The 12,618-nt window shown below is 37.6% G+C and overlaps 3 protein-coding genes and 1 long non-coding RNA gene across 7 annotated transcripts in view; 1 reads left to right on the forward strand and 3 right to left on the reverse strand.

Annotated features, from left to right (window-relative positions):
• The window catches only part of LOC306889159, a 4,088-nt gene extending 2,609 nt beyond the window's left edge, over positions 1–1,479 (reverse strand). The window contains exon 1 of one of the 2 annotated variants that reach the window (XR_013786176.1): positions 1,170–1,479. This is a non-coding gene — a long non-coding RNA (uncharacterized lncRNA). The remainder of the gene's footprint in view (positions 1–1,169) is intronic. The other variant, XR_013786177.1, reaches the window with a different exon arrangement.
• An 800-nt stretch (positions 1,480–2,279) lies between these two features.
• On the reverse strand, positions 2,280–5,497 carry gal3st1b (galactose-3-O-sulfotransferase 1b). Its single transcript, XM_079448130.1, has 3 exons — positions 5,338–5,497; positions 4,453–4,590; positions 2,280–3,948 (listed from the first exon to the last, which is right to left on the reverse strand). Exons 2-3 carry the CDS (start codon positions 4,563–4,565, stop codon positions 2,811–2,813), a joined length of 1,251 nt encoding a protein of 416 aa, XP_079304256.1. The 5' UTR covers positions 4,566–4,590; positions 5,338–5,497; the 3' UTR covers positions 2,280–2,810.
• Positions 5,498–6,828: 1,331 nt separating this feature from the next.
• srsf9 (serine and arginine rich splicing factor 9) lies at positions 6,829–10,301 on the forward strand. 3 transcript variants are annotated; one of them, XM_079449199.1, is made up of 5 exons: positions 6,829–6,961; positions 8,240–8,407; positions 8,492–8,685; positions 9,071–9,243; positions 9,365–10,295. In XM_079449199.1, exons 2-5 carry the CDS (start codon positions 8,250–8,252, stop codon positions 9,584–9,586), a joined length of 747 nt encoding a protein of 248 aa, XP_079305325.1. In that variant the 5' UTR covers positions 6,829–6,961; positions 8,240–8,249; the 3' UTR covers positions 9,587–10,295. The 3 variants fall into 3 exon arrangements, with proteins under 3 accessions (XP_079305325.1, XP_079305323.1, XP_079305324.1); XM_079449197.1 differs by having other exon boundaries at positions 6,848–6,961; positions 8,048–8,407; positions 9,365–10,301; XM_079449198.1 differs by having other exon boundaries at positions 6,859–6,961; positions 8,055–8,407; positions 9,365–10,019.
• triap1 (TP53 regulated inhibitor of apoptosis 1) lies at positions 10,290–11,506 on the reverse strand. The gene is made up of 2 exons (XM_079449207.1): positions 11,280–11,506; positions 10,290–10,839 (listed from the first exon to the last, which is right to left on the reverse strand). Exons 1-2 carry the CDS (start codon positions 11,430–11,432, stop codon positions 10,762–10,764), a joined length of 231 nt encoding a protein of 76 aa, XP_079305333.1. The 5' UTR covers positions 11,433–11,506; the 3' UTR covers positions 10,290–10,761.
• Between the last annotated feature and the right edge of the window lie 1,112 nt (positions 11,507–12,618).

Genomic DNA, 12,618 nt, shown 5'->3' on the forward strand with positions numbered 1-12,618 from the left:
CTTCCCTGACTGCAGCTTGGAATATTTCCAAATCCAGTCAAACGAGGTCACATTTCCCCCCCACATCAACCCGCCATACTGAGCGCCAGCGAACCCGATGAACCCAGCTGCCTGCTGCAGAACAGACCGACTGTTGAAACACGCCCCTGTCGGCACAGATCCGGCCATATCAGAATAGAGCGCGTCTGCACCAACCATACCCTTCATTAACTCTCTCGCTCCATCAAGCCTTCAGTCACTATAAGAGATCTTTTGAAGATACTCGATTGTCTCGAGGCTTGTGCAAAAATGATGGGTCCTAAAATAACTGCATGCAGACCCGTTTTCATTTCAAGCTGGGTTTTGTAGTCATGTCAAATGCATCGTCATGCGGCTGTTGGGAATTCTGTTGGAATAACAACAGAAGGACCACAAACGCCCGTATGCATGACTTCATCTGTGTGTCTAATTTTAGGACCGTGCCGTGCATGGAGCTCCAAACAGGGTCTGGATCTCTCCGGGAGATTTAGTGGTATTCCTGCACAGAGGACACGGCGTTCCGGCGGCTCTGAAAGAGGTGAAAACGGTCAAAAAAGAAAGAAAAAGGCACCGTGTCCTAACATGAACCGAGGAACCGGTCTGGCAGGAGCTGCGAATGCTGTCTGGCTTTTCTAAAGCCGTCAGACGTGCTTATAATACTGAAATACACATGTAACTGTAACGTTTGATGATTGTTACATTGCAACCATTTTACATTTGAAGTCTGCTGTGGATTTGACACTTCCACACATTCATCTGTAATGTTATAATGAGAATATACAACACACTTTAACACACATAATGCTCTTAACTGTGAATGTGTGTGTAGGTGGCAGACTGCATGGGGAATACAGTCACTAGTTGTCTGGGTACAAAGAGTACATTCAGTGCTGGCAGGGGGCTGCTCGTCTTTTGCTATCTCTCAGAGCACATTTGCGTTATTTTCAGTCATAATAAATCGTGTTTTTAAGATTAAACGTCCTTTCGGATTCAACAGCAGACAAAACAAAAGAGTCGCTCGGATATCGGCACTTTCGCTATTATTTTTTCTACCCCGTTGACCCGTTCCTTGGGTGTTTTTCTCGCACTGTGCGGATCACACGAACTTTAGGCAATAAATGCGTCTCAAACGCCCGTTTCTGTTTCTTTACGAAAGCCCGTCGCACTTTTGTCGAATGTGTTGCGGTATACTCACAGATACAGCCTTTGTTCTTGTCCTTCCACTGTCAACTTGCTCCAGAAAGGCGCTCGTGCACAGGAAAAGACCCCGGTGGCCGAAGCAGCCTTGCGGGGACTCTTGCGCCCCATACAAGGCTGCAGGAGACCGGATCCGATCAGCCGTTCCCGCTATGTGACTTCATGTATTCAACAGACAGCAGATTTTGACCGTGCTGGCCCGGGGCCGAACCCCCCATTCCGGCTCTGCACTGCAGCGCGCGCCTGACGAGCGGAGGATCGCCTGATGGTGGGCGGGCTCTGCGGGGCCACGCCCCCGTCCGCATGAGGATGGAGTCATTGGAGGATACAGGAGGTTTAGCCATTTGCAGTGACGTGTTTTTCCTCCAGGGGACGCTCGGTGGCCCGGAAAGGCGATTTTTGGGTCACTTTAGGAAATGATACGCGGGGGTATAAGATGGTTCTGTTTAAATATGATAGAAACCTTGCATTTGGTTGAACAAAATACTCGCATGTGATTGGTTATTTAGTGCGAGCACAAGTTATGATGATCACGTGATTACTTCGTTCGTTTCCGCAGTGGTCTGCGCCCTCTCGAGGACACGAGGGCTTTTTCTTTTATAGGGACCACGTCAATTTGAGGGGGGATGATGCATTTGGGAACTGAAATAATAAATAAATACATTTCATATAATTGTTGTTTCGTGTCATTTTAAAGTATGTGGTGAGCTATTAGTACACATCTAGTTTTTCTTTGTGCTGTTCTTTCGATAAGTTTTTTATTGTGCATTCCAATTAATCTCAATCAAACTGCAGCTGGTTTGTTTGATTCAAGCCATAATAACTCAAAATAAAACATCATAAAATCATGACAACATAATCAAAAACATAATCTTTGATATTTTTAAAAGCGAGTTCTCATTTTGGAACCAAACTCTTTATATACTGTATATATATATATATATATATATATATATATATATATATATATATATATACTATTGCTTTAGATATTTTTTAAATACAATATTTTCAGCCGGTATTAAAATATTGTGCCACGAAAATCAGACAACAATAAACCTATATGTATATATTTCTCTTTTATTTCTTTTTAATTAAAGTGTGTTTTATTTAGCATGAACAAAAATTATACTGTCAAACATGTGCAAATACATTTTCTCACTGAATGATCAAACAACGTTCCATCGGTTTATTATAGTGCAAAATGAAAAATAATGTTAGGTCAGCTGCTTTCTGAAATAAATGACCATAAATAAAAACAAACAATTAATATAACCCATTTCGAAGCTTCCTTCCTATATGTAAAAACATGAACACTGAGCAGTAATCACATGAAGCATTACATTGTGCATGGACGCTGTAGTGCACAACAAGTTCACAACAACAATGTTATAAAAAAATAACATTATATACAATCACTAAATGACAATTAAGAATACTATAAAATATAACGTTATAAAGCAAATATCATTTTGGCAAATTATTTGTATGTACACCTTTCACATGATACTTAATGTGAACCAATCCCTAGCAAACTATTATTAAAGATCAAATATTGTATTAACTGAGAACTGAGCAATAAGCTTAACAACTCTCTAGGATGATAACACATTGTCTTTGAACCACCCCCATAATCTAGTGATCCACAAATTGACTCCTAAATCTGTCAAATACTGAATCTCAGGGGTCAGCATCTTCCGGCAGAGCTCACTGAACTGTTGAGGTACATCCGCCCTCAGATTGTACCCTAGTATAGTAGCTTCTCCAATAGGCTGCCAGGGCTTCATATGTCCATCTGTGATGTCCCCTGCCACTACCGCTCCCTGACCGTCAATGCATATGGCCTTCATTTCTGCGTTCCTCCTGCGTAACTCTCTCACATCCTCTTCCATCCGCCTCCGTCCGTAGGCCTCCACCCGGGCCCAGAAAGTGGCATTAAAATGTTGATAGAGCTTCCAGTCTGCGCCGTTCCACTCCCGAGCTTTGGCCTTGAGCTCGGGGCTCATAGAAGAAACAGACACGGCTCTTCGAGCGTTGAGTTTAAAGAACAGAATGTCATCCATCTGCCAGCACAGGGCATCTTTGAGTAGAATTAGGGACTCTTCAAAGTGATCTGAAATCAAAACTAACTGAAAGCGCTTTGCGATGTACTCTATGCTTTCATGCACCCTTGGATCGCCGACCTCCAAATTGTTCTCGAAGCCGAGGTCGAAAAACTGCAGGTTCCTCAGATAGAAGCTGTTGATTCCCTCTGGACTGAAGTAGCGGTTTGGGTTTGTAAGAAACCCAGAAAGTTTGTTTTTTTCAGGTATCCTCCATGTTTGAGGCACGTACCCTTTGTAGTAGTGAAAGGAGGATTCAAATAGCTCCGCAGGGTCTCTTATGATGGTGAAGAAGAAGGCGTCTCCCGGGAGCAGCTTCTCTACCTCCGGGGCATTGAAGCGCATGTGGTTGCACACGATGTTGTAGCACAGGCCCGGACGGTAGTTCTTCACCTGACTGCGAAAGAAACTAGACGGGTAGAAAAAGTCGTTCCGACTGTCTGGGAGCGCAAACTTTAATTGATTATTTTCTCCAAACCGAAGTAGAATGTTTAGCATTGTGCTGCTGGCGGTCTTGTGGGTTTTCATGAACATCAGATTGACCTTTGGCTTACAGGTCACTTTTTCTGCGGAGGAATTATTCAAGACATGGACGTACGATGTGTCTTTAGCACACAAGGCCATAGAAACACTAGGATGTGAAAAAGAAAGAGAAACATTTAAAGACAACAATGGTTGTAATGATAATATAGACATTTGTTAAATTCCTCATGCTCCTACACTGATGTTGAATTTATTTTTAGTTTGAAGAACCTCACACAAGAAATTCTGACATTTAATTGAGGTTTGCAAAAAATTATAAATAAGTATAAATAAATATATACATTTTTCTAAATTTGTTGTGGTCTAAAAACTAACCGTTAATTTACTAAAAAGTCAAAGTCTATACATTAACAACAGTGATTATTAATATGAAATTAAGTTTACAGAAACATTTGTATGATAAAATGTTCATGGTTAATTCACACTGAAAAAGAAAAATACAATTTCTTTCAAATAAGAATCATAATTATGCTTTTTGCTACCTCTGTTTATATACAGTTCAAATGACTTGCATTCTAAATTAATTTTTGAAAAGCACATGTACTGTATAGATTTACTGTAAAGGCTGTATGTAAAATGTAAACATAGATACCTGTTTGTGACGGGATTTGTCTGAGCAGTAAAACAGTAAAAACCCATAATGCAAATCACAAGGGTTCCCAAAATCAACTTTTGTATCAGTCGTGGGTTTGTTCTCTTCCACATGATGCACTTTTCAACTCTTGAATCCCTAAAATAAATCATCCAAATGCAGCAAGAGTCAAGACACGTGAGGCCACAATGATTTGTTAAAATAATATGTACTGGTTCGACTGTTTAATTTCTTGAAACTTTAAAAACGGATAAATAGTCATTAGACAATTATCTGCGCTAACAGAAAGGGATATTGTGCAGGTACATATGGCATATTTGTTCATTGGTAAATGAATCACCAGGTTTATGACTGTCTCTATGTGAACATATTATTGGCAAATGGACTGAACAATCCCAAAATGCAGATGATACAATATTATATTATGTATAAATAACATAAGCTAAACCACAACGTCAATAGTAAAACAGTTTGGATTTTGACAACAATTTTGACATCTACATGGTTGTGTAACCTTGTGCATTGAGTTTCTGTGTTTTTTCTCCGTGTTTACACACCAAACACACACACACATCTATGTTTATAAATACAACAATTTTGTCTTAGTCTCCAGTTAAACATTTTACAGAAGTAAAATATAAACTCAACATAACACCAAATAAAACAAAGAAATCTAAATCAATTGATAAATAAAACTACATACTTTTCTTCTAAAAACAGAAGACAGACAGTTCTTTCCAAAAAACACCATGTGCATGTCAGACATCCAGGTTATTACAAATAAATTAAGAATGAATCACAACTAATAATCTTTAACATTACATTATACAAAATCTACACCCAGAGTTTAGCGATAAGTTCAGAAATACATGTCTTGCTGCCTACCTGATGAGAATGGTTAGTCCTTGTTAAAACCAGGTTAAATTAAAATATGAATTCCTGGAATAGATGTTTCTTCATGACAAAAACAAAGTTGTTGTTAAAAAGTCATTGTTAAATATGACGTTCTCCGTTAAATCAACCTGTTCAAAGTGGATGATTATAATCAAAACAGGGTGGGGCAATCGTTCTGATGTCCATTCAAAATATTCACGTGTGGTGGGGATGTTGGAATTTTAGGAAGATCTAAACCCATAACAGCCACCAATTTGTGTTTTATTAATACTGCTATATTGTATTTTTAATGTCCAAGCTACTTTGTTTACTTTATTTTTACTGTAATTGCATAAACTGTATCTTGTTCAATGTACTGTAGGTGCCAAGTTTGTCTGTCAATGAGCTTCACTGTTCAGATTTTATGATTTTATGAATAAATGAAAGGTTGATTTACATTGTTATCTTGTTCAAGTAATGATTTATGAATCGTCAGATGTGGGCTATTCTATTCTCTCATGATTCAGACGCTCTTTTGATACATGAAAAGACTAAGCGTTAAGCCCTCTTAATAAACAATATGTATTGTTTTGATAGATGTCATTCATGTTGCTATTTAAAAAAAGCATTTAACAGATGCTTTTATCTAAAGTGACCTTAAGTTACCTTAAGTCAGACTTGCTGCTCTGATTTCCTTATTGATTTCCTTACTAAATCAACAACATTTAATCTATCAGTACTGATCCTTAACCATCATTCTTCCAGTCAGCTCTGTCAACCACATAGACTTATTATACCTTAATACTATATAACTTCAATATTCCACAACTGCCCCAAAAGCTGAAACAGAAGATGTGCAGGCAAGGCTGACCTAAATCATTATAATACGAACTGTGAAAACCATTATAAGTCATGTGAATGAAAATAAGTTTATAATGGAAAAAAAGCATAAGGTTCGATACCTCGAATGTTTATAATGTGACAAACAACAGCAGATAAGAATGAGAAAAAGACATACTGTATGTAAATCAAGTCTTTTTTTAGGACCAGGTCCCTTTGTGATTATTTGAATTTCTTATTATTTTAAGTGATTGTCATAACATTCTCCTTTTTATTTTAAATTAAAACACATTTTAAAATCAGTGCAATAAATAGGCCTACTTCTCTATTATATAAATATTTCACAACATAATGAAAAAATTATATTTTGTGATATTTCGATCTCGCTACTTTCCTACATGGACACAATACGTATTTATTTTATTATTATTATGAAATTGTTATTTAATTATTTACGTTTAAATGCTTTCGAGAGCAACATTTATTCTTACTTTTTAATGTTAATAGCTTATTTGGTTTCAGTAAAAGTGTGTCTTTTGCGGATTTAATTCAATTTACCGTGGTAAAACGTGACTATACCATGGATAATGTATTAAACTCGTGTTTAATTTGCGTCAGGGTGATTGTGGTGTTATAACATGCACGAGTTGTAATATTTTAAGGTTTTTACGGGTTTGTTGCTGTTGCTGTTTTGACCTGAAGGGGGCGGAAGTGTGTTTCACTTCCTGATCCGGGGCGGGGAAGCGTGCGCGCTTGTTTATCTGTGGATTTTTAACACCAACTGTACATTATAGAGGTAAATTAATTAATTTCTACGAGTTTTACTTTTCTGTTTTATACATTAAAACTCTTATCCGTAGAAGTAAACAGTTAATTTGATCGTGTTTGTCATGTTGCTTTGAGCAACTGTCTCAACAAAGGCGCTAGCTAGCGGCTAGTATGCTAATGCGATCAGTGTTTAAATGTGGATTCAAATGCACAAATGTTAGTTTATTACATGTTTGCTTGACCATCGTGTATTAATGTTGTATATAAATACATCTAGCTGAGGGTTTTGAAGTTTGTATTGCATTAGTGGAGATAAGAAAATATTAGCACTGCTGTCAGGGCTATTAAGATGATTTCTATTCAAATTATTATGTCTTAAAAATGTTTTTTGACACAATAACAGAAAGACTCAGATGAGTTTTTATCATCAAATGTTTATATTAAAATTAATACAGTTTTTTTAACACTAATTTTCAATTTAGAAGAAAACACTACACAACTTGTATTCTGTATTTTAAAGGCCATTTGTTCATAGTTTTAATCTGTTTTAGCTGTTATTTGAGTGTTTTGTTTAGGCCTGGCAAAGAGAACCCTTGCGTGAATTAACTAGGGTTTTTTTTCCACATAAACATTGGTTGGTTTCTACAGAAAAAAACTATTATCACCACAACAAATTAATCATGATGTAACCATGATATCTGTATCAAAATTGTGTGTATTAAACAAAACACCACTTTTCTGTAAAGGGTATAGTCACACAAAGTTTATTATGTCGACATAAGAATAATATTTGCCCCTACAAAGCAAGGTTGTGTATTATATGTTTGTAAATATTGTTTTTGCATGATATAACATAACAATTATTCAGATAGAATTCTGTTTTAGATAGCAAGTCTGTCTTGAACCCTTGTAAAGAAGTGCATCTGATGTAAATCCTCATTTAAATGATGCACGAATTGACCTACCAGAATATCTGGTTTGGAGACGTTATTCAAATGAGTTGGATGTGATTCAAAGCATCCGATCACGAACCTCTTTAACACGCATCTGAAGCATGTCCATTGTGTCGTGTAAAACAACAGGGTTGTTGTATTGATTATCCTGTGTTTCTAAGTTTTCAGACCTTTATCCTGGAGGGGTCCTATGCTGGGTTACTTGAACTCGACATGTACAGCTACCACCAGAATTTAGAGTTTTAAATAGGGGATATTAGAAGGACGGACTAGAGTTGGGATATTCTGAACGCCGTGTGGTGGAATCGCTTTTTTCTACGAAGGCTGCAGCTCCATTCGGTTTGTGTTAGCAGGGTTTAAGTCATGTCGGACGGCCGGATCTATGTGGGAAACCTTCCCATGGACGTGCAGGAGAGGGACATTGAGGATATCTTCTACAAATACGGAAAAATACGGGATATTGAGCTGAAGAACAACCGAAGCACCATCCCGTTTGCCTTTGTCCGTTTTGAGGATCCACGGTGAGTCGCTCAGCCTCCAAGAACTTGGACGGGGCTTTTCAAGTGTAGAAAGAAAATTAGGAGCACTTTCCTCTCTTCCTGTAGGGATGCGGAGGACGCTGTCTTTGGAAGGAATGGATATGAATTTGGAAACAGTAAGCTGCGTGTGGAATACCCACGATCCTCTGGATCTAAATTTAGTGGACCTGCGGGAGGAGGAGGAGGAGCAGGAGGAAGAGGAGCGGGGAGGAGGTTTATGCCGGTGGTCCGTAGATCCGAGTTCCAGGTTATTGTGACGGGTGAGTTAAATGTTTAGTCTGTTGTGTCATTGTGACATCAAAATAGATGTTCCTGGTCTTGTTGTGAACAAATTCTTTAGTGCACGTCTTTATCCGAACATAATAACGTGCTTCTACTCTAAAATAACTTCTGGCTCACATCATCTAGCCCTTTTTATATGATTTTATATATATATATATACACAGTATATAATATTTCATATTTATCAAGCACTAATTTGACAGGTATATTTAATGTTTCTGTGCTTTAGGAATGTAGATCAAAAAAGTATTTATCTTGTTTAAAGTCCTATTTCGCTTGACAGTACTTTTTTAAGCATTTTGTAGACGATTGGTTTGAAGATGAAACAAATGTCTTATATGTGTCCTGTTGCCGCTTTCGCAGGTCTGCCTCCCACAGGCAGCTGGCAGGACCTGAAAGATCACATGCGGGAAGCGGGCGACGTGTGTTTCGCTGACGTGCAGCGGGACGGGGAGGGTGTGGTTGAATTCCTTAGGCGTGAGGATATGGAGTATGCACTGCGTCGGCTGGACAACACAGAGTTCAGATCGCACCAGGTGAGGGCTGTTCTGAACACACATTTGTTATTTAAACAACCAGTAGTGTGGGTTTGGGCATTGACAAGACGATCATTTTGAGCTCATCCACATTGAAGAAATGGCAATGTCTGTTTTTCAGGGAGAGACTTCATACATCAGAGTGATGGAGGACAGGGGTACGAGCTACGGTCGCTCGCGTTCCCGGTCCAGGTCTCGCGGTCGCTACAGCCCCCCCTACCAGAGCAGAGGGTCGCCCCCTCCGCGGTACCGCTCCCCCCCAAGACACATGTCCCGCCATAGCCCCCCATCCCGACGAGCCTCCCTCCAGCATCACAGCCCACCTCCACGCCACTACCGATGAAGCGCAGAGACCCTACAGCTCCATCAACTTTCTGTTTGAGAGTTTTGTAATTTACATTCCATTATTATAAAAACCCAAATGGCCTTATTCACGTTCATTTTATTACCAAATTATTTTAAATGGTCATGTGCACACGTGTTTAAAGAGCTGATTATGTGACGATTTCACTCGCAGAAATAACTTGTGAAAGCAGAAGTTTTGAAAACAGTTTTATCTTTTCTGATTATTGATATTAGGCACAAGTCAGACTAAAGACACAAATCTTTTCTTGATTTCATCGACATTACAGTTTTATTTTTGATCATTTCAATACAAGGCTTACGTTTTTAAATGATACTTTATAGAATCTCCCCATGTGATTTTTTTATCATGTGACAACTGTATGTGAAATTAATTTCCTTTTTTCAATTAAAGCATTGAATCAAAGTTACACAAAATAATACTGAAGTGTCATTTTTACACACCAGCAGTATCTGCATTACGCTCTTTTCAGGATTACAGAGGCCTGTAAAGCTCTGGAACTTACTATGTTTTTAGTTATGATTTTAATATATTCCATCTTCAAGATGCTGTTCAATATCTGAGCTGTATGAAATTGTAGGATTATTCAAGATATCTGTATACTACATTTTTTTCAATTTGATTGGCATTTGAAATGAAAATTCTTATCCAGTTCTCTCAAGCAACTGAAAATAAAAGTAAAGCTGTCAAAAGCTAAAAGCACATAGAATTCTTGGTTTGGCATCCGCCATAGCTCTACCTATATTACTATTAACAGCACATGCATGAGCCTTACAAACATTATGAATGTGTTAAAAAAATCCACTCAACTTCTCAATTGACCTCAAACATTGCTCTACATAAACACACATCTTATGAGGCACATTGAAAACACATTTTTCTCTGGTAACCAAAAATAAATTCACATAAATAAAATTCATACACGTAATGCATTCTTTCTGCATGTCCAACAGTATCAGCAATATGTTCTATAATAATTTAACAGACAAAGCACCAAATGAAAATGCTTTTTAGTCTCAACAATATTCTTGATCCAACAGTTCACTTTATCCAGGTGTCCATGATCAATTCGGCAGAGCAACGTCCCTCTGTCCGTAAATGCCATAGAAATCAGTCACACCGATAAATGATATCAGGTGATGTTCAGGTGAATATCAGCTGTCTGCTTTCTCTTTACTGGGGCCCATGAACTCCAAGCCTTCTATAGGAATGTCCTTCTCTTTAATGGCTTTCTGTAAGTACACATCAGTGAATAACATTATTCATGGTTATTATATTAACATACCAACATGAACAATTGTTACTATTTCCCCATAATTTACAAACCCACAAATGTTTAATGTACTAACAATGAAAGCTTACAGTTATTAGATCGCCATTCTAATTCAGTGACTAAAAATAAATGTTGTGATGTAAGCAAAATAAAAGCATGAAGGTATTGTTAATGCTAGTTGTAGTATACATTATATCACAATTCAAAATCCACGAATGTCATGACTTACACTAAAACTGTAGTATTGACAATAAGGATCTATAATAACAACAAAAGATAATTCAAACAAAACTGTAAACCGTATTATAATTATATAAAGCAACAAATAGACATCACTGGGACAATTATGAAATAATGTTGCTTGTTCATACAGCGCGTGGTATAAAGCAGTGTTTTTACCTGAACACATGTTTGATATTTCTTGAAGAGTTCAGTACACGGATCACCACTGCGGTCTCCCTTCAGGAACTTCTCAGCAAACCAACGATTAAAACACTGATCATACTCGAGTTTGAGGTCCGTACAGCCTTCACCGACACTGTTCATCTTCATACACACGATGATGTATCACTGTGCATGAATTATTGGTATTATTTTGTGTTTATTCCCTGATCGCGACTGACTTTGCCAATATCGCATGTCCAGGAGCGGCGCGTAATGATGACATCATCACACTGTAGGTTAAAAGTCTTAAATATGAATAAAGATTTAATACATATTATAATACTTTGTTAATTCCCGAGTGAATTCAATTTTTTATATTTTAATAAGGTTTTTTTTCAGTGTGAGTGTAAATGCCGGATATGAATCTATTAACCAATTTACACCGGCGAATATATTAAACAATTTCACAGTATCGCCTCTACTTATCCTTCGTGTTCAGTTATGTACACTACTGGCTTTAATGTAAAAAAATGTATACTATTTATTTTGTATTGATTTATTTTCTTTCTTTTTAGTCATGTTTATGTTTAAAGTCCCCATGAACCGCAAGTTGCGATAGTTTTTACTTCCGTATTCAGATGCATTTCCGGGTAGGATCCAAGTGCCCCACCCCTGCTTTAGGCCCTGTCCCAAATGGCACACTTTTCAACAGTAAGTAACTGGCAAACTGCAGAAATGCTTTACAGTGTATTACAGTACAATGTGCAGGCATATCGACTTTTAAAAAACTACAAACACATCACTGTTACAATCCCTCAGTGTAATTGCAAGTCGGTGTTTGGTTCTATTGCTGCTCGATAATTTGTTGACTGTCTTGTGAGCTCGCGGCCAACAAGATGATCAAAAGCACCAAACTGTCTCCTGCGCAAGTTGATCGGATGAACCCATATTCGTCGTCGCATTCTTCTTGGCAAAAGGAACAGTGCGATGACTCTTCCTTGTACAATATGCACTAAAAAGTAATGACAACTAAATATAAAATGACTGCATGTACGCTGTGACAATATCAGAATCGCTGATTTCATGACAAATACTCATTAAGCTACTCGTTTGAGCTGGACAGTCATTTCAGGGCGGAAGTGCATTTTCTCATTTTAACTGAAGATGATGAACATGGACATGGATTTTAAAAAGAAAGCCACAGTATGTACTATAATCGCTGCAATATTTCATGAAAATTAAGAATTGTCATTTTTTTTATTTCACTGGGACTTTAAGGTCTGTCTTTTGTCAATATTCATCTCAGGTTGCCTGTTTGTGTGTACATTTGTTTGGTTTCAATAAACAAATAAAT

This window comes from Barbatula barbatula, assembly GCF_947034865.1.
Source record: "Barbatula barbatula genome assembly, chromosome: 24".
Taxonomy (NCBI): Eukaryota; Metazoa; Chordata; class Actinopteri; order Cypriniformes; family Nemacheilidae; genus Barbatula; species Barbatula barbatula.

What these genes read in the sequence shown, in the direction of transcription:
- triap1 (XM_079449207.1), bottom strand. Translation starts at nt 11,432, where the DNA reads ATGAAGATGAACAGTGTCGGTGAAGGCTGTACGGACCTCAAACTCGAG. An exon ending in AATATCAAACATGTGTTCAG is followed by an intron (nt 10,840 to 11,279) that starts GTAAAAACACTG and finishes GTGTACTTACAG; the next exon opens with AAAGCCATTAAAGAGAAGGA.
- srsf9 (XM_079449199.1), top strand. Translation starts at nt 8,250, where the DNA reads ATGTCGGACGGCCGGATCTATGTGGGAAACCTTCCCATGGACGTGCAG. An exon ending in GTTCCAGGTTATTGTGACGG is followed by an intron (nt 8,686 to 9,070) that starts GTGAGTTAAATG and finishes CCGCTTTCGCAG; the next exon opens with GTCTGCCTCCCACAGGCAGC. An exon ending in CAGAGTTCAGATCGCACCAG is followed by an intron (nt 9,244 to 9,364) that starts GTGAGGGCTGTT and finishes TCTGTTTTTCAG; the next exon opens with GGAGAGACTTCATACATCAG.
- gal3st1b (XM_079448130.1), bottom strand. Translation starts at nt 4,565, where the DNA reads ATGTGGAAGAGAACAAACCCACGACTGATACAAAAGTTGATTTTGGGA. An exon ending in ACAAATCCCGTCACAAACAG is followed by an intron (nt 3,949 to 4,452) that starts GTATCTATGTTT and finishes TTCACATCCTAG; the next exon opens with TGTTTCTATGGCCTTGTGTG.